The sequence below is a fragment of the Oryzias latipes genome, chromosome 21, assembly GCF_002234675.1.
Source record: "Oryzias latipes chromosome 21, ASM223467v1".
NCBI classification, from domain to species: Eukaryota; Metazoa; Chordata; class Actinopteri; order Beloniformes; family Adrianichthyidae; genus Oryzias; species Oryzias latipes.
The window spans coordinates 30,552,892-30,580,026 of record NC_019879.2 but is presented as its reverse complement, the minus strand read 5'-3'; the positions used below and the strand labels follow the sequence as shown (position 1 = coordinate 30,580,026).

At 47.0% G+C, this 27,135-nt stretch overlaps 1 protein-coding gene across 1 annotated transcript; it reads left to right on the top strand.

Moving 5' to 3' along the window:
- On the top strand, positions 1-25,268 carry fn1 (fibronectin-1). The gene is given in 49 exon segments (NM_001201524.2): positions 1-139; positions 1,030-1,155; positions 1,232-1,366; positions 1,477-1,608; positions 1,691-1,828; positions 2,047-2,205; positions 3,082-3,264; positions 3,366-3,548; positions 3,886-4,062; positions 5,816-5,971; positions 6,186-6,314; positions 6,615-6,758; positions 9,419-9,540; positions 9,621-9,789; positions 9,861-10,046; positions 10,133-10,261; positions 10,568-10,657; positions 10,742-10,936; positions 11,610-11,888; positions 12,166-12,429; positions 12,755-12,849; positions 12,971-13,139; positions 13,219-13,305; positions 13,375-13,566; positions 13,988-14,260; positions 14,544-14,658; positions 14,753-14,829; positions 14,907-14,996; positions 15,069-15,335; positions 15,417-15,533; positions 16,351-16,515; positions 16,594-16,749; positions 16,836-16,949; positions 17,047-17,316; positions 17,394-17,605; positions 17,718-17,805; positions 17,874-18,059; positions 18,151-18,240; positions 18,783-18,974; positions 19,041-19,130; positions 19,787-19,901; positions 19,998-20,217; positions 20,302-20,472; positions 20,550-20,688; positions 20,770-20,937; positions 21,342-21,467; positions 22,738-22,844; positions 22,930-23,049; positions 24,354-25,268. Coding segments are annotated over 49 exon segments (7,512 nt in total). The 5' UTR covers positions 1-3; the 3' UTR covers positions 24,423-25,268.
- The last annotated feature ends 1,867 nt before the right edge of the window (positions 25,269-27,135 follow it).

The following is a 27,135-nucleotide window of genomic DNA, read 5'->3' as shown; positions in this document are numbered from 1 at the left end:
GCCATGGCCGGTCGCAGCAGCGCCTTCGCCGGGGTGCTGGTCGCTCTGTGCGTCGGGAGCGCGGTGAACTGCATGCCCAAAGGGACCGAGCGGGACCGGCGGCAGGCCCCGCAACCGAACGTCCCCTCAGTCAACCAAGGTAACCCTGCAGAGCAGAACCTTCTAATCTGGAGAAGATCTCCATGGGTTCATAACTTTGAAAGGAAAATTTAATCCAATTTCAGTTTGATTGAATCAGCATGAAGATGGTCTGACTGTCTTTATGTCACAAGTTTGACCTTTAACCTCGTCTTCAGCTTCCTCCATGTGATCAGAGTTCCTGCAGACGAAGGTCTGAAGGTTCTCATCCAGGTCCAGTTTTGTTATTCAGCTGGACTTTAGAGACAGAGCCAGAAAAGCTGCTCATCTTAGCTTCTAAACAGCTTCTGAAGATCTGTCATCCAGATCAGTCCTGAAGAACACAATCCTGTCCCACAGAAAAGAAAAAGAAAAAACAACAACCAAAAAACAAGGTTTCTGGAAAAAAGTTTAGAGAATTTGATTGTTTGATTTATATTAAGCATTTTCAAAAAACAAAGGAAAAAAATACCTCAATTTGTACACTAAAATGCTGTGCGAGGTGCCACAGACACATCCCTGATATGTTTCTGTTACTGATGGGTTCCTGTAAGTTTAGTTGCAGTCTTTCCTTTCAGGGAATCCTCGTCCAAGTTTATGTATGCATGTGTTGATGTGTCCGAGTTAAAATAGTTCAAATCTTCTTTTGTTTTTTCTGAATCTAAACCAACATTCTGTCTTGATGTTGGTCTTTTATGTAATTGGAGAAACATGAATGCTCTTCTTTCATGAAATTATGAAAGAAGAGAGGGGAAGGCAAACCTTGTGAGCAGCAGAGCTGCTTTTTGTGTTCTGCTGCGGTTTGGGCGAGTCCGTTTCCACAGGCTCCATCTGCCCCCCCGCTGCCTCAGTCTATACAAATGTTTTAATGAGCTCTGTGGCGTGTCGTCTCCTCTCCTGCTGCGGGCGCAGAGGGCTGCACGGAGAACGGCCACTTTTACAGCATCAACGAGCAGTGGGAGCGGCCGTTCCGGGGCAGCACTCTCATCTGTACCTGCCATGGAGTTGCTGGGATCAAGTGCAACAGCAAACCTGAAGGTCAGTTTGTGTGTCTGCATCACGTTTCCCAAGAATTCAGGATGTCCGTTAATGGCGACTTCTGTCCTGGTTGCAGAGGAAAAGTGCTACGACAAAGAAATCCAGCAGTACTACGCCGTGGGAGAAACCTACGAGAGACCCAAAGACGGCATGATCTGGGACTGCACCTGCATCGGGTCTGGAAAGGGCAAGATCAGCTGCACCATTGCCAGTACGTGCATTTGTGTCTGCAGCTCAACGGCCCACTTCCAACCCCAGAGGACACATCATCCCAGCATTTACAGGAACTGAACAAACCTTCTTTCCTTTTCATTCTCCCAGATCGCTGTCATGAGGGCGGGGCTTCGTACAAGATAGGGGACACTTGGAGGAGACCTCATGAAACGGGAGGATACATGCTGGAATGTGTCTGTCTGGGAAACGGCAAAGGAGAGTGGACCTGCAAACCTGTTGGTGAGTCAGAAACATGCGTGTCTCATTCATGTCGGAGTTTGTGGATGAAGGAAAAGGTCGCTGATGAGTTTGTGTCCCGCAGCTGAGCGCTGTTACGACAGTTCAGCTGGAGCCTCCTATCTTGTTGGGGAGACGTGGGAGAAACCATATCAGGGATGGATGGTGATGGACTGCACCTGTCTGGGACAGGGAAATGGACAAATCACATGCACATCAAGAAGTAAGCCCCGCCCCCACCTCAAACTTTAGGTGTAGTTAAGTGACCGAGCTTTCTTAGCTAAGAAATAAACGTTTGATCCGCCTGTTGCATCCAAGAACACCTGCTTCTTACAGTTTTTGGAAAGTCATAGGATGCAAAACAAGAAGCCAGTGACCCTTTGAATGCCCCCCACCCCCATTGGCGTTGCACCTGAACCATTTTTCCGTTGTCCCACCCAGATCGCTGTAACGACCAGGATGTCCTGAAGTCATACCGAATTGGAGATACGTGGACCAAGACGGACGCCCGTGGAAACCTGCTGCAGTGTCTGTGCATGGGTAACGGCCGCGGGCAGTGGAAGTGCGAGCGCCACGCCTCTCTCCACACCACAGGCCTGGGTGAGACCCCCCCCCCCACTCCACCCCCAACTCTATCTGATAAAGAATGCGAGCCAAAGACAGGTCTTCTAAAGAAAAGGGAGATAAGTGTCAAAGTGATAAAGTGAGACAGACATGTCTTAAGATTATGACCCTAATGATGTGTGTGTGTGTGGGGGGGGCTGTGGGAACCGGCTGCTGCTGACTGGAAGTAACTGCTGGTGGGACAATTGAAGTGATTGGGGGCGTGACTCCAAAACATGTGCTTGTACTTAGTAAAGGTCAGTAAAAATCCTGAGAGCAGCACCTTGGGTGCATTTGATCGCTCTGTTCTATGGTTCCGTGTAATTCACGGATACATTTTGGTCCAGGACTTTGGAGAGAAAGCCCAGAATTGTGGTCATGTTCACCTGCTTTAGTGCTGCATCTGAGGATGTCACATTCTGACCTCTTTGGTTATAAGAAAGGATGTCATTCCGCCGACCACCTTCATCCCACACACTCTTTGATTTGTGTCGTCTTTTCATGCAACCAAAGTTAACTTTGGTCGACACCAAAGTGTGGATGAGCTCTGGCATCTGCCAGAGTGCAGTGGACTTTCAGAGCAGCCACGCTTTGGCCCTGATCTGACTCTGTATTTAAAAGGTTTTCCTGAAACTGAAAGGTTTCTCTCACATTAAATTAGGTTTGTGCATAAGCAGCAAGGGTTCTGATCTTTTTCCCGTTGTTCTAATAAAATCATAGAGTTGTTGGGAGTTTGGTAAATTTAAAATTCAAGGAGTGGATTCTCTCTGGACCCATTTTTGGTAAATGGAGTAGACCACAGTTGGTCTTGGTAGTGCGGGTCCATCATTGCCGTCATTCTGGGTTATTAACTCTGATTTCTTCACAACATAGGGAGTGGCTCTCGCGTCATCACCAACATCCAGCCCGTCAGTCTGCCTCAGACCCCCCAGGAGGGAACCTGTGCGACTGACAGCGGCCTGACGTACTTCGTTGGACAGCGCTGGTTCAAGAACCAGGGAGCGAGGCAGATGATCTGTACCTGCCTTGGGAACGGGATAAGCTGTGATCAGTGGGGTGAGAGCTTTGCTGAAGCCGCCCTGAGAAGCTCTTGTAGGAACTATAGGTTCAGGTGGAGGAGGAGCACGGCTGAACCGTGTTCTCATGTTCTCGTGCAGATGGACCGGCTCCGGTTTACGGTGGAAACTCGGGAGGCCTGCCCTGCGTCTTCCCTTTCGTCCACAAGGGGAAGACCTACCTGTCCTGTACCTCTGACGGACGCAGTGACGGCCAGCTGTGGTGCTCCACCACCTCTGACTTTGAGAAGGACCAGAAGTACTCGTTCTGCACAGAGAAGAAAGGTGAGAAGACAGACAGTGGCTTTGTTTGAAAGTAAATTTGAAAAAAGAAAATAATTGAAACAAGAGCTTGGTGCTCCATTTTTAAGCAGAGATGAGTTCTGTTCACAGAGGTTTGGTGTGGATTTTAGTTTTATGTCCCAAACAGGCTTAGTTTTTATCTTTTGGCTTTTCTTATCCAGTTTAAAGGTTTTGGTCAAGAATGATTGCCATCCTTTGGTTGTGGAGGGCTAGGGTTAGGGTCAGGGTTGAACCTGCACCTGGAGTCAATTTTGAAATGATGAACAAAGATGTTTTAAAAAACTGATATTTTTGAATTGTTTTCTTCTTTCTTAACCAGTGGTCGTGGCAACAAGAGGAGGTAACTCCAACGGTGCTTTGTGTCACTTCCCCTTCCTCTACAACGGCCGGAACTATACAGACTGCACAGCCGACGGACGCAGGGACGGCATGAAGTGGTGTGGCACCACGGCCAACTATGATGCAGAGCAACGTTTTGGTTTCTGCCCCATGGCCGGTACGTTTGTTGCTTCCTTTGTTTGGTTTGCCAACCCAAAGCCAAAACAAAGTCTCTTTGTTACAAACCTGAAAAAGTTCCCGGCTCTGTCTAAATTCATGTGGGGACTTTCCCAAGAGCTCGGTGATGACCCGGTCTCAGATTTGAACCCCTGACCGACAGGCAGCTCGACCCAGTGAGCTGCAGGAATCCTTCAGAAGGACAATCTCACATTGAGTCGGTTTTCCCCTTTGAATGCCCAATATATCCAAAAAGGATGGTGAAGGAGTGAATAAAATTGAAAAAGTAGCGGAGGGAGTGACCTCACAAAGCAAACCTCCAGCTGATTTTATCTCCTAACCCAGCAAAACCTTTTAGACTAATGAGGATGAATCTGTGTGTTTTCACACCATCAAGGTCGTGTTTTTATAAAGCTGTGATCTCTGACTCTTCCTGAATCCCGCCGTGTTTTGCTGCTCAGATTTGACGTGATCAGAGTCTCTTTGGTTTCATTTTTATCCCTTTGAAGCAAACATCCCCTAGAGACTCTGTGAGCTTTCCAACTGCAGATACAATCAGTAATTTACTAGTCATGAGGGTAACTAACGTGATTAGCGGGGCTAATTGCAGCGTTCCTCCCAGTCTCATGTGAAATGCACGTCCGCCTCGGGCTGCCAGAGGCCACACAGATTTCTTTATTTAAATTTCTGACACAGTTTTTTGCTGAGTAGTTCCGATAATTCTGTGTAACTTATCAGAGAAGGTCCCAGGCTGACCTGCTGCAGGAGAGAGCCAAGACCTTAAACGTTCAGGGGTCCCTGAAATGCCTTTTGCTTCACAGTTTGTTGCTGAAACTACCTTGTGAAGTTTGAACAGCGGGGGGAAGATAAGGGCTGTTAACCATTGCTGCAGTGAACAAACGCTGCTGTTGAGATGTTAATGCTGATGTTCACACAAGGAGCTGCTTGATCCACCTGGTTCGGGTCTCCCATCATCGTCAACATGAGTTTCAGGACACCAACACCAAACCGAGGAGCAGTTCTGAACATCACTAACTTTTTCCAACAGATCAGACCCAGATCATAAAAATATTTAACCTTCCATCTTATTGAAAACATCCAGATGTGCTGCAGATGTTTCAAAGCGGGTTTGTGATTGGCAAGAAAAAAGACTTTTAGTGAGAAGAAGAGTCGTGTTGTGTCCAGGAATCTCATACTTTATAGAAGTAGAAAGACACGTTCATTAACCAGAGAAGGAAGTTTATTTGACTCCAACCGATTACTTTGGAGACGATTATCCATCCTTCATCCAGCCGTCACTTCCTGTCATGTGGTTGGATCCCGTTATAACACTTTGTTCTTTTCTCTCACCAAACCAAACATCAGCCTTCAGTTTCTTGACGTTTGTCTGTTTCTGCAGTAAAAGTCTCAGTTTGCACCCATCCCCAGGTCCTTTAAATGGATTCAGCCTCAAACCCTCAGTGAAATGAAGCCGTTTATCCACAGCCACACTCCCTGTGTCTCACAAAGGCAGACATCTGCTCGTCCCACCCACGACCTCTATCTTTAAAATCCACACATGCTTTTGATGATCTAAGAACATACTGTGACTGTCGGCGATGGCACAACGAACAGCTGTTTCTGGCTTTTAATCAGGTGTTTCTGATGGTTAGACCCGCTGAGATGATCACAGGAAGAGATCACCGGAGGGGAATTGTTTGGGATCTGTGTGATAGTCGAGCTGAAGTTCTTCATCTCGTGCGTCTGGTTTCCAGCTCATGAAGAAGCGTGCACAAGCAGCGAGGGAGTGATGTACCATGTCGGAGACCAGTGGGATAAACGGCATGACGTTCTGGGTCACATGATGCGCTGCACCTGCGTGGGTAACGGGCGAGGAGAATGGAGCTGTGTCGCCTACTCCCAGCTCAAAGGTATGCACCTGTGTGTGTTATTATAACCACCCTACAGTATTGGTATCTCCTGAGTGAGGAGGTGAAAGGTTGTTTTTGACGTGAAATCACGGACGTCAACCTGCACACCTGCACCTCAGAAATCCTGGGCTAATGGAGGAGAGGTCCAGGGCATCTCCAGGCTGTGTAGGTGCACGTTTGGTTTCATCTGTGTGTGTGTGTGTGTCTTTGGCAGACCAGTGTAGTGTGGACGGTTTGACCTATGAGGTCAACCAGACCTTCACCAAACAGCACGAGGAAGGATACATGATGAACTGCACCTGCTTCGGACAGGGACGCGGCCGCTGGAAGTGCGACGCCGTCGGTGGGTTTTCCAGATCAAAGCAGAACTTTGGGGCGGTTACCACAGAGACGTGCATGTTGTCATAATTCAAGTATTTCCTTAAAGACAGCAATACCAGCAGGAAGGAAAGCATGAAAACACAGAGACACGTTGGCCCTGAGCGGTCCAGATCGGTTCAGTTAAAACCATGTTTCTGTTTCCAAATGACTGAAGCTTCACCTGCTGTCAGAAACATGCAGATATATTTTCACAAGCTGCTGTAGAAGTGTAAATTAGAAATGCCAGAGCAGGGACGCTAATCTTTTGGAACGTCACCTTTAGATCAATGCCAGGAGCCTGAAACAAGAGCTTTCTACCAGATTGGGGACACCTGGGATAAAGTCATCCAGGGAATTCTGTACAAGTGTTACTGCTATGGAAATGGAGTTGGAGAGCTCAGCTGTGAACCCCAGCAGTCCTTTTCCGGTAAGACGCTCTGTTTTTAGTTCTTTAAAACTCATTTTCAGTTAAAAAAAACTCATTTCGTTTCTCTCGTGGTGAATCCGCGTCCACATCGCCTGCCCTGCTTCTTTAAGTCACCTCCAAAACCAGGCCTTACTTTGATGTAAGGCAGAGATGGGAGGGGCTTTGCCATTTCCTCTTTTACAAGCACCCCCCCCCCCCCCCCCCCCCCAGTTTGAGCCTTTGTTCCCGGCAGCATGTGGTGCATCCCTGGGTTGTTTCCACAGCTGTACCCTACGGTTCATGGCTGCATGAAAGACGTGCCCAAAGCTCCTTGGCTGAACGTCTGCGGTGCAATTTTACGAGTGTTTTCCATCACATTGAATCAAATCTCACCTTTTACAAGTAAACTGTTTATCCAGAGACTTTTCATTTTGGGTTATTGTGCATCTTTCTCACAGATTCCATGATTATTGTTTGGGAATCACGGATAAACTCCTGAATCTAAATTTGGAATAAAGAGTCTGGAGTTTTTGTTACAATTAATACAATTAATAAAATACAATTCTGAATGTATAAGTAAAACAAACATGATAATAAAATAGATTGGACTCATGAACATTATGAATCAATGTCTTATTTTGTTTGTAAAGACAGTTAAAAACATTGATTTCAGAAATGCAACCCTATAATGTCATCCTAGGATGTGGTCACGTGACCTCGTGACCTTGGTTATTAAAAACTCATTGATGATCGTTAAAATTAGAATGTTTGTCAGACAACTGTGATTGTTAGGTGAACAAGTTTGATTGCTTGCTGGATAAGTTTGATGTGGATACATTTGATGTTTGGTGGATGTGTTTGATTGTTTTGCTGCATAACTTTTATTCCCTGTTGGATAGGTTTGATTGTCGGTTAGTTAAGTTTGATTGCTGGACATATTTGAAAATTAGCTGTATACGTTTGATTGTTGGACGTACTTGGTTTCTGGGTCAGTTTGATTGCCTCCTTGATTGCCTGTTGCGTAGAGTTGCAGGATATAAGGCCGTGCTCTTTTGGAAGTGGCCATAATAGCAACCATCTGTGGCTGTGTGTGCTCAAGCATGCAAAGATTTAAGGGCAGCTGAGATCCAAGCCCGAGCTCTGCTGGCTCTCTCAAAATGCCATAAAAGGTAAAAAATGGAAAACCTAAGTTAGGGATCATTTTTACAAGTTTTTACTAGCCTTAAAGTGAGCATTTACATTGATATGATCTCAGAAATGTTGTTGCGTTTTATGTTGGAGCCAGCTGTGCTTTTCAGTCCAATGTCCGGACTTCTGTGGTTACCCGTCTATTCAGGGCTCCTTATCACCGCTTGATTTGCTTCTGTCTCACTGTTGACAATGGATGTTGTGTCTGTGTGTTCAGAATCAGGGTGTGTGGGTCCATTCACGCACCCTGAAGAAGGAGCCCCAAAGCTGCCGTATCCACTGGAAGTGTGCGTTTGTTTTCAAGCCCCTCCCACACACATGGCCCTGTGGGTCGGTAATTGATCCCAGATTGTTTTTGAGGTTTGTGTATCTGCTCCAGCCTCTGGTAAACCGAACCACTTGCTCAGAAACGTGGATTACAGGTCTGCAGTTTGGGAAGGCGGTTAGCAAACCTCAGTTCTTTATAGGCTGCATCAGCACAGCGTATGTGAGGACCACAAGAGCTGTGTGTATCAAAGATGACGCTGAACATCCCAGTTTCCTTGACCTTTGTGTCTTTGCAGTCCGTGTGGACACTCGTGTGTGTGTTTTCAGTGCCAACAGGCGCTGACTAATGTGGCGGCTGGTCAGCTTTTAACACGGTTTTGGAATTTAAAAGAACCAAACCAGCGTGCTAATTGAAAATGTGCTCATTTAGTTTAAAAGTGCCTCAGTTTTCTTTTTATTTTTATTTTTTTAATTTGCGTATGTTCTGAATTCCTGGGATTGAGCTCAGAAGTTTACGTGATGCAGAATTTGGTTTGAACGGATCTCAGAAGTACAAGCTGCCTCTGAAAACTACAATCACTGAACCAAACATAAAGATGGAAATGTTTATTCACTGCCAACCTTGTTTCTTTTGCACTGACTCCTTTTTCTTGTCCAGTTTTCCTCTTACTGGAGGCTAAAAGCTGCTTCTGTTTGGTCTTTAACCAAACAGAAGCAGCTTTTGGAGTGTGGAGCATATTTTGCTCTCAGTTCAGGAAGGAGCCTTGCCGTGAGCCGTGAGCGTAGATGGACACCCAACGTTGAAGCTCATGTTCTGCTGGTGCTGCTCTGAAGGGAGAATTGTGATGATCTGCTGGCATTCTTTGGGTTTAGTTTCAAATAAATCTGAAATGTTATTTTAAAAGATGTTTCATGAAAAACTGAGGAAAGTGTTTGGGGAGTCCTAAAACTGTAAAACGGGAAAAGGAGCAGAGGAGTAAACATTTTCCACTTCAGGAGTGGAAGTCTGAGCTGGAATCTAACACGGAGCTGATAGTCCCCCCCCCCCCCCCCCCGCCTGTATGGCGTGTTCAGGGAAAACATCTGACCGCCAGTCACAGGCTGTGTGAAAGTGCAGATGTCAGTCAGACGGTTGGACGGATCGCTGTCTGCTGCATCAGCGCAGCTTCACTGTAAAACTACAGTGAGGGAGGAGCAGCTCTGATGGTGTGCTCCCTGTCCTGCAGGCGGCTATCGTCCAGTTCAGGTCATCATCACAGAGTCGGGGAACCAGCCCAACTCCCATCCCATTCAGTGGAACTCGCCCTCGTCTGCACACATCGTCCAGTACATCCTCAAATGGAGAGTGGTGAGTTTCCGGATGAAAAATGCGCCTTCCACGTCAAACTATCATCGATTAGCTCTAAAACTGTCTGAATCTTTCTGCAGAAAGACTCACGCAGCCCGTGGAGGGAAGTGATGATCCCTGGACATCTGAACTCCTACACCATCTCTTCTCTGAAGCCGGGCATCACGTATGAGGGCCAGCTGATCAGCGTGCTGCGCTTCGGGCGCAAGGAGGTCACCCGCTTCGACTTCACCACCACCTATGGATCACGTGAGTCCACAGACGCTTCCAGTGTAGAAATGAAGAACATCCTAAAAACCTCTCGTGTGCTTGTGTTGTAGTGGCTACCTCTCAGGGCGAGGCCACGCCGCTGCCGGCTGTGATGGACACCTCGGAGTCAGTGACAGAAATCACCTCCAACAGCTTCGTCCTCTCCTGGGTTTCGGCCTCAGACACAGTTTCTGGTTTCCGAGTGGAGTATGAGCTCACTGAGCAGGGCCAGGGCCGGGGCCAACCCATGGTTTTAGGTCAGCATGGTTTACAGTTTGCGGTTTGACTCACAGCTTTGCCCCAAGAAGCTGTTTACGAACAGAAATCCTCTTTCTGTCATCAGACTTGCCTCGAACAGCCAACTCTGTGATCATCAGTGAGCTTGAGCCTGGAACAAACTACACAGTTTATGTCTACGAGGTCATAGATGGGGAAAAGGAAAACCTCATCCTGACTACTTCTCAAACAACAGGTGAGTGGAGTGGTGTACGCCCCGTTTGTGCCTGCACGCCGCTCTGGGCCTTTAGATCTGAAGCACAAACATTACCAGCAGGTCACCAGAGATGGTGAGGCATGCTTAAACAGAAATCTCATTTAAAAACCTGATAGGACCTGCAAAAGCTACTGATATAAACCACTACATTAGCTTAATGAATTATAGTTTTTTTTTTTTGTCGGTTTGTCAAATGCATTTGGCCCTTGAGGCCCAGAGTTAGAAACCCTGATCAAAAGAGCGGGAAAAAGCCGAACCCTTTCATCTGTTGTGCTTGTTCTGCAGCACCTGATGCTCCAAAAGAGCACGACGTGGAGGAGGTTGGAGAGACCTCCATCATGATCAGCTGGGAAAAGCCACTGGCTCCCATCACTGGTCAGTTATCAGTCACATGGTCCGATGGGGTTCTGTGGGCCTCCGCCGACTCGTGGTGATCTGAACTCGTGTGTCTTCATGCAGGCTATCGTGTTGTCTATACGCCGTCCCTCGAAGGTGAGAGCAACGAGCTGACTCTTCCGGACACAGCGACCTCCGTGACGCTGAGCGACCTCATGCCCGGGAAGTCATACAACATAAGCATCTACGCCGTGGAGCACAGCCTGGAGAGCGAGCCCATCTTCGTGCAGGTCACCACCGCTGGAGACCCACTGCCAGGTGAGCACCAGACATCTTTGTTCAGAACCGGGACAACCCGAGTGTCGAGAAGCAGAAGAGGTTTCCGATGGAAAGTGAAGTCAGTGAGTTCACAGCTGCTCTGCTCGGCTGCAGTTGTGTAAATGTCACCGCCTGCCAAGTATCGGCTGGACAATCAGGAAAAAAGACGCACGACTGCTTGACAGCTGGAACGACCGGAAAGAAACCAGTTTTGAGATGAAACTTTCGATGTTTTTTTTCTTTTATATTCCACAGTATTTCTGCTCTTGTGGACGAAAAATTTAAAGTTAAAAACAGTCTGTTTCTTTGAAAGTTAGTTTGAATCTGTTGGGTTTTATGCAGCAGTAAGTCTGAGCAAAAAATGTTCAACCATTGTGTTTTTGCTGTCAGCTTTGTTGTGTTAAAAGGGAAGAAGAAAAGCAACAGAAATCATACTGAGTGCTGCTTTAAATCCCTCTCATTTGACGTCTTTTTCCCTCAAACTGGTTTCTTTTTTTTATCAGTAAATACTTGTCATACTATCTGAGCATTTTAAATTTATAGTCATAATTGTTCAGCTGCTTGCTAAATAAAATGTTTTTGCACAGAAAGTCTAATGAAAGAGCTTCCTGGACTGCTGCATTTTTCTGTGCACAAACTCATGACTTCTACACAAACCTTTTGTTTTTCTCAGATGAAGTGGAGTCTCCCACCAGCCTGCAGTTTTTCGAAGTGACCGATAACAGAGTGGTCTTGACCTGGTCCGGCCCACAAGGGGGCGTGTCAGGTTACCGGGTCACTGTGGTCGCGGTTGAGAACTCTGGTTCTCCCCAAACTGAGATGAATCTGCCGGTCGGACAAAACCCCTACAGTGAAGTGACGCACCTGGAGCCCGGCACGCTGTACCGCTTCAACGTCTACTCCATCCACAACGGCGAGGAGAGTCTGCCGCTGGTTGGAGAGCAGACCACCAGTGAGTTTGGTCCAGTCAGCGCTAAAACTCCTGGTTAATCACGCTAAAGAAAATGATTCACTCCATTTTTTATTTCTCCATTGATTAGTTTCACTGAAATCTAGAAAACTGCAAATTTTATGAAGCAGAGAACACATTTCTGCTAAAAAGTTGATTGTAAAAGTCCAGTTTGGTCATTTTATTCTGAACTGGGCTGCAGAGTCAGAGACTACCAGGGTCAAAAGGACTAAAAATAGAAGTCAGGATGTTCCAAAACTGATGGCGTCTCTTCCTCCAGAGCCAGACGCCCCGACAGACATCCATTTCACCAATGTGACTGAAGACAGCGCTGTGGTGCAGTGGTTTGCTCCCCGAGCGAAAGTCAACGGCTACCGGCTCTTCATCACCGTTGAGGGTTCAAACCCGATGCAGCTGCGCCTGCCGGCCCGCCTGTCTCAATACACCCTCCTGAACCTGAAGCCCGACACGCAGTACACCGTCACCATGCACTCCGAGCAAGGGAACACGCTGAGCGCCGGCGAGTCTGCGGGCTTCACCACCAGTGAGTGTCTTTCAGCTGTACCTCAAATCAAGAGAAAAAAAGCTTCTGTCGGAAAAACTAACGTCCACATTCCCTGAAATGAAGATGACAATCACAGGATTTTCCATGATTCAGTCCAGGACTGATGACACTGATGTTCCTGTGCTGGAAAAACCTTTGGTGAATGAAATGGAAGCTTTAATGAGTCCTGCAGCACTTAATGCTTCTCCTCTCTCCTCCGTTTTCTCCATTGAGCAGTGTCGTCTCCGGACGCTGCTCAAAACATTAATATGATCATCAGACATGCAAGCGTTGTAAATGAACTCTAACACCACATTGTCTGTAGATCCACCTTTGGGAAATGCTCCTCAGTTCACGACCGACGTGACGGATACGTCCATCGTGGTCTCCTGGACTCCGGTTCCTCATATTGGATACAAGGTCAGATCCTGGTGTGAAACAGACCATTTCATTCCAAATGTTTGTTTTTGTCGCGGGTTTGCACAATGATCAGATCGCCCCAGAGCCCTCCACCTGCTGACTCGGTCTGCTTGTCCATCAGCTGACGGTTCGGCCCAGTCTGGGTGGGGAGGCCCCGAGAGACGTGACCTCTGAGTCGGGAAGCATCTACATCTCCGGTCTGACTCCTGGAGTGGAGTACACCTACAGCCTGCAGCCGGTGGTTAACGGCCAGGATCAGGGAACGCCGGTCACCAGTCACGTAGTGACGCGTAGGTGTCCAACAAGAGGTGCCGCCTGAATCTTTAGCGTCTCTGTTTGATTAAAACCTCTTCATTGGGTCATCTGCAGCTCTGTCTCCTCCCACGGACCTGAACCTGGAGTCCATCCCAGGCACCGGGGAGCTCTTGGTCCGCTGGAATGGAGCCGGCGTGCCAGGTAAGCCGCGGCAAGATAAACGATGGATGGATAAATGACGCTCAATCATCTGACGTCTCTTTCTGCAAGACATCACAGGCTTCCGAGTGTCGTGCGCTCCGACCAAGGGACAGCAAGGAGAAAGCGTGGAGGAGCACGTAGATGCAGGGAAGGACTTCTGGGTCCTGGAAAACCTCCTCCCGGGCGTGGAGTACAATGTCAGTGTGGTCACAGTGAAGGGGGACATGGAGAGCTCTCCGGTGTCAACCGTCATCACGCCAGGTGGGTGGGAGGAGCTAAGAAGGTTTGCTTGTTTTCAACTGGGTCTAGATTCTACCTGAAGCCAGAGAAACGTTGTTAAAGACACTGTGACTTCTCAGCATTTCTCAAAGTAACAGCATGTTGAAAGTTTTGTCACATTGCTTCAACTTTCAACATGTAGCAGAGGCTGATACAGCATACCCACACTAACACCGTGTTCCCCGCATTTTTGGCTTTAGAACCTCAATAAAGATGGTTCATTGACTAATCGCTGGATGAGGATTAAGAGCAGAAACACACTTGGATTTGCTGAATATTACAAGTTGCTTTGTTGACTCAGTGTTTCCTTCTGCGTTTCTGTCTTCCCGTTTGTGCCTCCTTTCTTTTCCTCCATCTTCGGCTCCGTCTTTTCCGGTTTTCTCCATTTCTTCCACATATCCAGAGGTACCTCAGCTGACCGACCTCAGCTTTGAGGACGTGGGCGACACCAGCATCAGTCTCCGCTGGTCTCCGTTCAACACCACGGCCATCACCGGGTACAAGATCATGGTGGTGACCGCCGGAGAGAGCCTCCCCATTTTTGAGGACACGGTCTCGTCGGGTACGGGTCACTACACCGTTTACGGACTGGAGCCGGGCATCGACTATGAGATTAGTGTGATCACCATAACGGAGAACGGCGAGAGCGAGCCCACCACCTTCACTCACCAAACATGTAAGATCTGCTGCCTGAAAATGAGGCCCAGACTGACTTGAATCACCACTATGAGACATGAATTTGCTGTGTGAGCTGCCCTGCATCTCTGCTCAAACAGACCATCTGGTTGTACTTTAGGGGGTTTGTCATACTGACTTCAGACTCTCTTTGTTCTTTAATTTTTAAGATGCTGTAAAATTTCCAGCTTATACATAAAAGACAGACTGTTATTTTTAAACGCTTTGGCCTTTTGGCGGCTCACTTTTGTGCCCCGTCATTCACGCCGTTCTCCTGTGAGCAGCTGTACCAGCTCCTACGGACCTGGGCTTTGGCGAGGTCGGACCAGACACCATTGAGCTGACCTGGGCTCCCCCGGCCGTGCCCAACCCTGCTCACATTAACAGTTTCATCATCAGGCAAGAGAAGAATCCCCCTTTTCAGGAATATTTACCAATTGTTGGATCAGATCCTATCTGGACACCGGCTGACTTGACACGCTGCTGTTTCCAGGTACCACCCCACAGACGATGAGGATGAAATTACAGAAACCAGTGTGAGGGGTGGGACTGATCGAGTCGTGTTGAGGAGTAAGTTGCTGTGAGTGCCAATGATGCTGATCAGCAGAGACAGAACCGCTGATTCTTCATTTCTGATTTCTCTGCAGATCTGCTGCCCAACACCGAGTATCTGGTAAGCGTGGTGGCCGTGTACGAGCAGAGAGAGGGCTCTCCTTTGGTTGGTACCAAGAAAACAGGTGAGATGAGGCATCCTTTTAAAAACTGGATTATTTTCTTTTCTTTTCTGATTTCTGGATTTCTTCTTCCAGCTCTGGATTCTCCGATGGGGTTGCGTTTCTCTGAAATCTTAACCAGCTCCTTCACCGTCCACTGGCTGGCTCCCCAAAGCAGATTCTCTGGTTACCGCATCCGTTACCAGATGACGAGCGGCGGCAGAGCCAAGGACGAGAGGCTTCCTCCTTCCAGGAACTACTTCACACTGACGGGGCTCACTCCGGAGACGGAGTACTTGGTCCACATCTATGCCGTGAGCGGCTCTGAAGAGAGCCTGCCGCTCAGTGGGACCCAGAAAACAAGTACAGACCCGGTCCGGACTTCCTGATCATTTTAATGACTCAATACATGTTTTAATGCGGATGTTTGTTCATCTCGTCCAGTTTCCGACGCCCCCACTGACCTGGAAGTGCTGGATTCTACCCCCACAAGCATCACCGTCCGTTGGACTCCTCCACCAGTGACTGTGCGATACTACAGGATCACTCATGGGGAGACGGGTAAGCATCAGCAGAGGCTTTCAGAAAGCTGCCTCCTAATAGACTTCAAAAGCTGGAAATCATGTTGTTTTCATTGAGGATCATGAAACTGGTCATAACTCTCTTTTTAATATCCGGACATGTGGAGTTCCCCAGGGGTCATTCTTGGCATTCTTGGTTATTCGTCTTTCCTTTGTGTTGATTATGAACCACAAGAGTTACAGCTTTGACAAAAACACTTCGCTTGGCTCCTCAGTACATGTTCTATCACTGCTGCCAAAGTTTAACAAGAAGCAGGAAAAACCAAACATTGGCTTTCCTGTTAACCCTCACCACGTCTACAGGCTGATGGCCAGGCAGACTTGAGCGTTTGGAGCAAATATTACATTTGTTTATGTATTTGGTACTCGCACTTTACTAACCACTGGTGTGGCGTAAGGACATGGCACGACTGTACGATCTATTTACATGATGTCCCTTGAGGTACGACCCTTAAGGACACTGCAAGACACACCTCCGCTCCCCTTAAGATGCAGCCGCTCCTTTCTTCGATGCTCCACAGACCCGGAAAACCCCCAAAAAACCGCAGCACCCGGACGGGTCAACCTTCCCAACATGTTCATGTGACTGAGGCTAAACAATGGTTGACTCCGGTGCATGTTTTCTGGTTTTTCCTGACATTCCTTCTGCTGGATCACCTGGGTCACCACATTTACAACTATTCTAGCATAGAGTGAGAGAAAAAATTCAAATAAGGGAAACTGTAACCATTATTTTACATCTCTTTTACTTGTCTAGTAATTATTCAGAGTTGTAACGTGGATGTCCATCTATGCAGGAGGTGAGAGCAATCCAAAGGAGTTCACCGTTCCCGGCTCCAAGTCCACCGCCGTCATCGACAGCCTTAAGCCTGGCACTGACTACACCATCACTGTGTACGCCGTCACCGGCAGAGGAGACAGCCCCGCATCCAGCATCCCCATCCACGTCTCCCACAGGACAGGTACAGCCACCGCACAGGTGTGGCTGGGATTTCTGTGGATTTCGCCTCCTCATCTCTCCCTCCTTTGACCTCTTGTAGGCGTGGACTCTCCGTCAGATATGGAGGTGACGGATGTGAACGACAACAGCGTGACGGTGAGATGGAGCCCGGCCCCTGGCCCCATCAAAGGGTACAGAGTGACTGGGGTCCCCAGGAACGGCCAGGGTCAGACTTACACGGAGGAGGTGGCTCCAGGTGTGGTGCTGATCTTGACTCTGTGTTCATGGCTGCTTTAGAAGCAAACGTTGGCCGGGTTTAGAACTACTCTTCTTCTCTTCCAGATCAGACAGAGCTGACTTTCTCAGGCCTGATGCCTTCAGAAGAGTACATCTTCAGCGTTTCCGCTCTCGGACAAAACGGCGAGAGCTCTCCGCTGGTGGTGAACGCTCTAACGAGTGAGGGTTCAGTAGTTCTGTTCTTCCCCTGTAATCACCATTAGATCTGGAAAAGCTTTAGGGTAACATGTTTCCCACAACTTTTGCCTGTTTTTAGATGTAGACCGTCCAAAAGATCTGACTTTCTCAGACGTGGACTCCACCTCGCTGCGGATCACCTGGGACAGTCCTGAGGGAATCGTCACTTCCTACCGGGTCCTGTATTCCAGTCCAGAGGAGGGGGAGCGGGAGCTGCTTCCTGCTCCCAGAGGAGATGCCGAGTCCGCTGTCATCCATGGACTCCAGCCCGGCACCGAGTACACCGTGAAGGTCCTCGCCACGCACAACGGCAAGGTCAGCCCGCCGCTGACCGGGACACAAGCCACAGGTACCCAAGGTTTGGTGGTAAAAACAAAACAGAGAGTTGGCAGCTTTTATCTTCATGACCTCTTCTCTCCCCTCCAGCCATCTCCGCTCCATCAGGCCTCCAGTTCTCCCAGGTTGGCCCCACATCCTTCATCATTCACTGGACCGCACCGGGTCAGGAGAACCGGATCAACAGCCTGTCCGGCCTCACAGGTTACCGTGTGGTGGTAAACCCAAAAACCAAGAGCGGCCCCACCAAAGAGGTCAGCCTCGCCCCAGACTCCACTCAGGCGCACATCTCTGGACTCATGGTGAGTGTTGCACGCTCCCTCCACACTCAGGCTAATGAAAAACTCCCTGTTGTGCAGAAATCGCTGCTTTAAAACTGAAAAATAAACTAGACTTTTCATGACTTTTTGTTAGATCGCCACGACATATGAGGTCCACGTTTACGCCTTGAAGAACTCCCTAACCAGCAGGCCAGTCCGCGGAGAGGTCACCACTCTGGAGAGTAAGTCTTTGACTCCACAGCAGGAGAAACAGAACCTCCTCCTCTCTAAAGGCCTTTCTTCCCCGCAGATATTAGCCCTCCCCGCCGAGTACGCATCGCCGACGTAAACGACTCCTCCATCACTCTCATGTGGCGATACAAGACGGAGACCATCTCTGGGTTCTTGATTGAGGCCACGCCCACCCTTTCCCCCTCAGGCTACGTCCCCATCCGTAGGACAATCGGCCCCGACTCGCGCTCCTTCACTATCACAGGTGAGCAGCAGCGTTCATCAGCGCCTGAGGCCTCCTGTTCCACCTCAACAGGTTGTAAGCCTCACTCTCCCCAACCTGCTCCTTTCTCTAGGTCTGGAGCCTGGCACCTCCTACAAGATCAGCATCTACACGCTAAAAGGCAACGGACGCAGTATTCCTCAGACGCAAACTGCCACCACAGGTAACCAACACAAAGCTTTACACTACAGACTCACCTGGGAGGTGTTGCACCTCAGCAAGGGGAACATAAACCACAGATGTTTTTAAACTGACAGATTTATGGCATCTTAAAGAAAATGAAGAATCCTGTTACATGTGAGTCAAAGACAGCTGTGGAGCACGGTGGTGGCAGTGTGATGGTTTAGAGCTGTCTTCAGCTCCCCAAACAGTTAGCATGACCCACGGTACCAAGTTTGACTAGAATACCTAACAGCTGGATGTCCTTCATCGGCTCATGAGCATCAGGGTTTACCAGGGTTCTGCTACAGAACACTGATCCAAAACTACAGAAGGTCCACTTCTTACAAACAAAGTAAAGTCTGAGTAAAATCTGAGACTCCGTTTCAGGAGCTAGAAGAGCCGTGAATGCTGAACATTCCTCCAGTTTCTATAAAATAAACTTTTATTTTGGAAAAGTGACACAAAACTCTACGTTATCAGTTATGACTCTTTATCGGGGGGGTCCAGTTCTGGTTTCTAATCCTTTACTTGTCTGTGGTTCAGCTCTAGCTCTGATCATCCCACCCACCAACCTGCGCTTCACCTCCCTCAACCCCACCAGCATTTCTTTCACATGGGACCTTTCTCGCAGCCCGAGGGTGACGGGCTACTACGTGACGTACGAGGAGGCGGGGGGTTTGCCTCTGGAGCTGGTTCCCCGACCTCATGCGGGCCAGAGCTCCGCCACCATCCGGGGTAAGTGTGGAAAACGTGCCTCTGCTTCAAAGCCGGGATAGACTTCTAAAGGCTTCGTGGTTTCAGGTCTGAAAGCTGGAACGGAGTACGTCATCAAGATCGTGGCGCTCCAGAACTCCCTGAGGAGCACGCCTCTGGTGGGCAAAGCCAGAACACGTGAGTCGGTCCTGCCGGGTCCGGGTCCAGGTCTTCCCTCCTTTTGCTCAAATACTGTAGAAATCCACGTTTTTTTCTTCCCTTTATCAAAATCCTCCATGAATCACCAGTACTTAGTATCTTTACAGTTTACCTCAGTATTTACTCTTCACTATTTATACTTCAATAATGTACTTCTATAGTTATCCTTCAGTATCGATATTTCAGTGTTTACACTTTAGCATTTATACTTCAGTATTTAAATGTTTGTATACATTAGTATTTACAGTTCAGTGTGTATCTTCAATATTTATTATCTGGTATGTGTACTTAGTATTTATACTTTAGTGTTTATACTGCAGTTGCTGTTTAACACATATTTTGTTATTGAGGCCAGATTTATGATTCTATGAATGGCTTTTAAATGTGATACTGATAAAAAAACACATTTTTTTGTCAAAAACGTAAAGTACTATTTGTTTGCAACAGTACTTTTGTACCTGGCTGCTCTCTGACAGTCTGAGCTGCATTTCTCAAAAATCCTCTTTTTGATGCCGTCTCTACAGACTTTTAGGAATCTGTCTTGACTGCTTTTACCTTAACAGGCTTCTTTTTTTTTCTGACTTTTTTAAAGTTGCCTCTAACATTCCACACACACGTTTCTCTTGTGTCCTCAGAACCGGACTTTCCTACCATCCATCGTGTCTCAGAACCACTGATGCCTAATCTTCCCGTCCCACACCGGACCAACACCGAGATCCTGGATGTTCCAGAATCTTTTGATGACAAGTTGTGAGCTTCGCCTCCTCGTTTTGACCCAAAACTCTCCTCTCTGTCTCAGAAACTGTCTTTTTAAAAAGAAAAATCTCTGTCTCCTTTTTTTTTTAGTTTTAACTCCAACTACGTCCACCTGGCAGGAACGAGTGGTCAGAACCAGCCAGGCCAGCAGGGGCAGCACATCTACACAGAGGACCAGAACCTGGGTCCCAATAATGGACTTCATGGCCCCTTCAATGGACCCAGAGAAGGCCAGAGAGCCACTCTGAGAGAGCCCCTGGTTTATGTTCCTGTTGCAGGCCCGGATGGGCAACGAGTTCCCCTGGTTAAGGTGGGCTGACCTCACCGCTCATCAGCCTCACCGATGCTTGACTTTCTGAGATGTGGGGCTGACTTTGTCCCGTTGACCCTGCAGGTGAGCGAGAGTCACCTGCCAGGTTTAGCGTTGGCTTTCCCTGAAAACGAGACAGAACTTCCCCAAGAAGCGCAGACCGTCACAACCATCTCCTGGCAGGCCGTCCCCGAGACCTCCGAGTACGAGGTGTCCTGCAACCCTGTGACGCTCCGGGAGGAAACGGGCTTCCAGGTAAAGGCACGCCGCCTCACGGGCGCCACAGAGCGGAGAATGACCCCCGCTGAGCCACGCTCTCCTTCTCTACACAGACGCGGCTCCCCGGCTCCTACAACAGCGCCACGCTGATCGGCCTGACGTCAGGAGCCTCCTATAACGTGGTGGTGGAGGCCATGAAGGAGGGCACCAAGGAGAAGGTCCTGGAGGAGGTCGTGACCGTGGGCAACGCCGGTACGCTCCTCTCTGTCCACAGCTAAAGCAGCGCTCCAACAAAACAAGCTCCTATTCATGCTGAGTCGTCGTTTCCTTCAGTTCCAGGCGACGTCCCCGTCAGCGCCAGCCAGGACGTGTGCTACGACACGTTGACGCACACGCACCACCAGGTGGGCGCCGAGTGGGAGCGAATGTCCGAGATGGGCTTCAAGCTGTGGTGCCGCTGCCTCGGGCTGGGCAGTGGGCATTTTAGGTGTGACTCATCCAGTGAGTGGCTTATTAACCCTTCCCAGCATGCTTTGCAAAACACACAGCTGCAAACCATGGAATTGAAAATAAAATTCTATGGATTTCTGTGGAATAATATGATTTCAGCATGGGCAGCAGCACAGATGAGGATGGTTTAAACCAGATTTGGATGCTTGAATGAAAACATTTGAACTATTATTCGGTTAATAAGGAACAGATCTGCCCATGTTGACGAGACAGAAATCTCCTCCGAGCTTCGATTTCAGTCTCTGTTATCGTCCCGAACGGCTAACGTGACAGTAGAAGAGCTGAGAGCGGCGCTGCTGCATCGGCGAAGGACGTCCTCATCCTTCATTTGTTCTCTTCTTCATCTGCATTTCTCTCTTGTGATCCTTCACTTCCACCCACCTCCCCCCACTCAGAGTGGTGCCATGACAACGGCAACAACTACCGCGTTGGCGAGCGCTGGGACCGCCGTGGGGAGAACGGTCACATGATGAGCTGCACCTGCCTCGGCAACGGAAAGGGAGAGTTCAAGTGTGAACCTCGTAAGTTGTCTGAAAGGATCGCATGTTAAACTGATGATGCAGAACATGATATATTTGTATTTGGAGCCCCACTCTGATCATCTTCTGAACTGTTTTCAAAGCCTTCCCGGTGGTCTTTTAGTGGTCATGATGCCGTTTTTAGACAAAATTTAAAAACTGGGTCGTTGTCTAGGACATAGTTTCTGCAGGGCAGCAGGAGTTTGTTAGAAATTCACATCTAAGTTTTGGGTGGCACCATTGGCATGGAGCAACCCCGCCCCCCTTCCCCTCCCCGTTGCTCCAAGCAGGGAGCTTGTAACCTTCCCAGCGACCTTTTTCAAACTGCATTTTTCTCCTCATTCGTTTCGAATAAAAAAATACTCAGAAATGCAATTTTAAGCATACATTTGGTTAAATATGTCATTATAAAAATGTCACAAGAACATTTTAAAAACACCATTTTCTTTGGATTGGGTCTTTAACTCAACTCAACTTTATTTATAAAGCACTTTAAACAGAGCAAGGTTCACCAAAGTGCTGAACAACACAAAAATTAATAAAAGCACATGAAAATATAAAGCATAAAACACATAAAATAGGTCCGGATTCCAACTCAGTTAAAAGCCAAAGTGAAAAAATATGTTTTAAGAGCAGATTTAAAAATACTAAGTGAGTCTATCTGTCTGAGGTACAGGGGCAATTCGTTCCAGATTTTTGGTCCGAAGACCGAGAAGGCTCGGTCACCTCTCAGTTTTCTCCTGGTCTTCGAGACGACCAGCTGTGTCTGATTGGGTGACCTAAGGGAGCGGGGGGGGGAGTGTACACCTGAATCAGGTCAGACAGATATTTTGGGGCGAGTCCATGGAGACATTTAAAAACAAATAGGAGAATTTTAAAATCAATGCGTAAGCGAACTGGGAGCCAGTGAAGAGATGCTAAAATGGGAGTGATATGTTCTTGTTTCCGTGTACCAGTTAGAAGACGGGCAGCTGCATTTTGGACTAACTGCAAACGAGCAAGTAATTTCTGGGAAAGCCCAACATAGAGAGCATTACAGTAGTCCAAACGTGTTGAAATAAAAGCATGGATTAAAATCTCAAAGTCATGGTGAGAGAGGAGAGGTTTAATTTTGGCCAGTTGTCTCAGGTGAAAAAAACTGGATTTCACCACTAAGTTGATATGAGCATTAAAAGTTAAAAGTTAATTTAGTGTTTAAATTCTTTGCTTTTCAGTCACACAAACGAATCACACAAAATTGTGTTTTATTTATTTATTTATTAACAACCTGTAGATGAGTCGACGTGCTACGATGACGGGAAAATGTACCAAGTGGGAAACCAGTGGCAGAAGGAATACCTGGGGGCCATCTGCACCTGTACCTGCTATGGAGGACAGCAGGTACGTTTGATGCCTGCTGCTGGAAAGTGTGGGGTGTTCTAAGGAGCTTTGTGTTCATCGCTGTCCTGCTGCTCTTCCTTTGAAGGGCTGGAGATGCGAGAACTGCAGGAGGCCGGGAGGAGAGACAAATGTGGAGGCTGAACTGCTGCATCCGCCTCCGTCAGACGCTTACAACCGCTACAGAGAAAACGCTCTGAAGAAGCTGGTCAGTGTCAAATCTGATGTTTTCAAACTACACTCACATTTAATTTACACCTAACTCTCTACAGAGAACTCGTTTGCATTGCTGCTAGTCAGGAGGTTTAAAGACATTTTTCATTCTGGTTCTTCATGTTAGTCCACCTGCTACCACCAGGGGGCGCCAAACATGTCAAATTACTGCAAACTTATTAAACTGCAGAACTGATGTAATCAAACTAAATGTAAAGCTGCACTTATAAATCATGGTTCACTAATCTAAATGGAAAAATTTAAATTGAAAGAAAAATGTCAGGAAAATGGTGAAAAAAAATCCAGTGCAGAAAGTGCAGTTGATTAAAAACGTTCAAGGGACAACTGAACTTAATAAAATGATAAGTTATTAAAATCAAGTATGTAAAGGAATTTAGTTTATGCAAAGATTTTCCATTCTTTTCAGTAAAAACAATCGGACTACCTGTGTACATTACCTTCAGCGTGTTGGTTGCAGATGCAGGTATCTGACCTCTGTAACAGACAATGGTGCTAAAGGTGACGCTAAAGCTGCTTTAAGAGAAGCAGACGTCTGGACTTCCTGGAACCGAATGAAAAAGTTCCTCCTGAAGCAATCAAAGAACAGTTTGGACTTAGCTTATCTAAATGTCAAGTTCTTGTGCCGCACTTTTCCAAGCAGGACTTTGCACACCATGCAGACACTTTTCTGTGTGTCCTCCTTTTGTTTTCCAACTTTCTAAGAGGTTTAGACGGGGCAGTAGGTTTGCTTAGGAGCCACTGACGTCTGACATGGTATGGGGGAAAAAGCCTGAACAAAATACAATGTTTGAGGAAATATTCACCAATTTACAACAATAAATGTGTGACATTAGAATTTTTTTATTTCATAAATGCAAATATTCAGTAAAAATAAAGCAATCAATAAATAAATTACTTTTTACAAATCACAAATTTTACAAATATTGGCGTTCAATGATTACAATAATAAAGAAAAAGGGCAAACAAGCATTTCTGCTGACGCGGCAGCGTGCAGAACAGTGGATCGCCCCGCCCTGCTGCCGGGTCTCAGCGGCTGCCTCAATGGCTTCTTCCTCTTCCTCATCAAAGCTTTGCTGACATCTGGGAAAGCTCTGTCTGATCTGGCGTTGCAGATGCACCACATCCAAATCTGCTCCAGGCTGCGCAGCTGGAACTAACTGGCCCACTGCTGACCTACTTTCCTACAATTCATTTTCTCCTTTTTTTTTTGCATCTTATGTATGAAGAAAAGTCAAAATATAAATAACAACATTGTTGTGTTGCTCGTCTCTTGTGCAGAACATCCACTGTCCCATCGAATGTTTAAGGCCAGAGCTGCTTGCAGACGCTCAGAGCCAGCTGGAGTGAATGGTGAGGAGAAGATGGAGGAAGAGAGACCCTCCCAGAAGGACATCTCCTCCAGCTGCAGTAGCCAAAACATTTCCATCCCACTTGTTCTCCCAGCGTTCACCGAACACCGGGCCCTATCAGGACTTTTCTGATCGGAACTCGTTCCGAGGTCTCTCCAAGCCGCCGTGGAGATCCGCCCTGTTCTCTGTTTGACACACATCCTGCTGCTTCATCACCCAAACGTCGCCTCCACAAACTCTGCTGATTGGTCCAAACGCCACATGTTGTCACTGCTGGAGCTCTGGATCCTGAACTTTCAGCTCGGTTCCCTGAACGACGAGGACTGATGTCACATCTGGGACATGTTCAGGTCAGCGGCGGAGAGAGCAGATCAAAGGCAGCCGCACAGTATTTTAGATGTTTTATCGGTAGATAAACATCTCCATCATCTCTGTGATGCTGAGTCTGCAGATTTTGTGAGGAAGGTCATTTGTCTCCAGCAGCTGCAGGTCTGAAATCCCACTCTCATCTTTTCAAGGAAAAGCACTGCCAACATTTGAGATTGTATGAAACTGCCCTGCTTTTTACTGAAATGATCCTTCAGACGAGGTTCTTCAAAATGCTGAGACCTCTGAAGGTGTGAAACCAGACCAAAAATAAAATTATTGAGATTTTTTTACGATTTGTGTTTTGATCGTGTTTGTATGTTTTCCAGTCTTTCTTTTATTTATCCTTTTTACTCAGACACGTTTGCTCAGTGCTAATGTGGGGGTGTACACTTTATTTTGATCAACTTTTTATATTTTTGCAGCCAAACATTGAACTACTGTGGACTGAATATTTTTAATAAACTTCTAAAGAAAAACAAAAAAAGTTTTCAGTTTGTTTTATTTTATTACAAAATATTAAAAACAAAAGATATCCAAAACTGCAGTAAAGATCTTTTTCAGATAGTAAAAATCCATCATCAACCCTTTTAATGCATCTTAGAATAATTACTATGTACTTTTCTGATAAATTGTGTCTCAAAAAGCAAGAAAATCAGATTAAAAACATTAAATTCTTCCACATATGAAGACTAAGACTGTCAGATTTAGGAGATTATTTCCCCCAAACCGTTACATAAATTTAAAAAATAAGTTACTGGTATCCTGGCGCGCGGCCGTCACTTATGGAGTCCTATACTGTTCATAATTAAATAAATAAATATTTAATTAAATAAATATGACCTCATGCAAATACACAACCAATAAATCTCTCATAAATATATAAAAAGATCATGAAATTGTGAAAAACCTGCACACAGATTTTAAATTAGCCATTATATTATTCAATATATTTCATTTTGCTTTAAAAACCTGTTCATTATTTTAAAACAGCATTTTAAAATTATTCATTTTAATCATGTGGAATATTATTATAATTCTACGTCTTTTTTCAGAACCTCGGATTTCAAAATCAATATTTTCCAAAGTAGCTTTGTTTTTATTTCATGTTGCTGTTTTTCACAATGGCGTATTTATTTCATGAAGAGCTTTTTCAGGAGAATGTGTCTGTCTGTCAATCAAACTAGACAAGGCGGAGACACTTTTGTGATTGGCTACTCCTTAACTCAGACATGAGCAGCAGCACCCTGACTCCCCTGACTATATCGATCGAAGATGCTCCAGCAAACGTGACGGCGCAATGCCCACCCCTCAACACTAGGGGGAGCATGCACCTCAACACATCCACAGTGTTACCAGACATTTGGGCAGTTTTGGTTCTAAATTTGCGGATAAAAGTGGCTTTGGGCGAGTGTGCATAATTCAGGTGATTTTGTGGTCGGTTTGGCAATTTTTATCTTCTCATGAACGTATAGTAGTGGTCTAAGTTTGGCTGAGTGGTTGTTGGAGTTCCACTAAGCTTCTATGAACTGGAGTTTCTATGAACGCACCATGCCGCGTGTGGGAGGAGCTACCAGCTAATGTTTTTAGCCTTATAGCCACATGGAGCGGTTGCTTGTGCTTATCTCAGTAACAATGCATGGATGCACAATGTACATGGAGAGTGTTAAGATGTCAGAAACGTCATCGCAGGAAAGGTTCAACATTTTCCTTGAGAGGGAAAAATAAAACCAGAGGACCTGATTATAATCATTGTCTCAATGAAAATAGAAAAATATCATAAGGTTCAGGAGGCCCGAGCAGGCTTGTTCCGCTTTGCGCAGCTGCCTGATCTGACTGTCGGTCCGCCAGCTCTGCGTAAGAATGAGGAGTGTTTCAACCGGGGACTTTGAGACGTGGACGACCGGAGCTCCTCTGTGGTTTGGTCCACACAAACCCTCAAACTACAAAAACAGAGTCGTAGATGTTTGCATCTTCTGCAGCAGACAGATAGTTTGTCTCTATTTGATCCTCTAATGTCAGCAAAGCCGCGCGGATATCGCTGCAATCAATATGTCATCTCTCTGACTGGCACACCGCTGAGCGGGGGCCTGTTTCACAAAGGAGGTTCAACCAACTCTGAGGTCAAACCTGAACTCTGAGTTGGTCAATCGAGAGATTGACAACTCTGAGTTTTCAGTTTCAGAGCAGCTGATCCGCGTTAGATCAATCAACTCTGAGTGGACTGATTCGGAGGTGAGCGTGAGCACCGCGACTATAAGAAGCCATTATCAATGGAGCGCAGATATCACGAGTCACCATGGCAACCGTGAAAACAAAGAGGTCTGCGTATTTTTCGCCAGCTG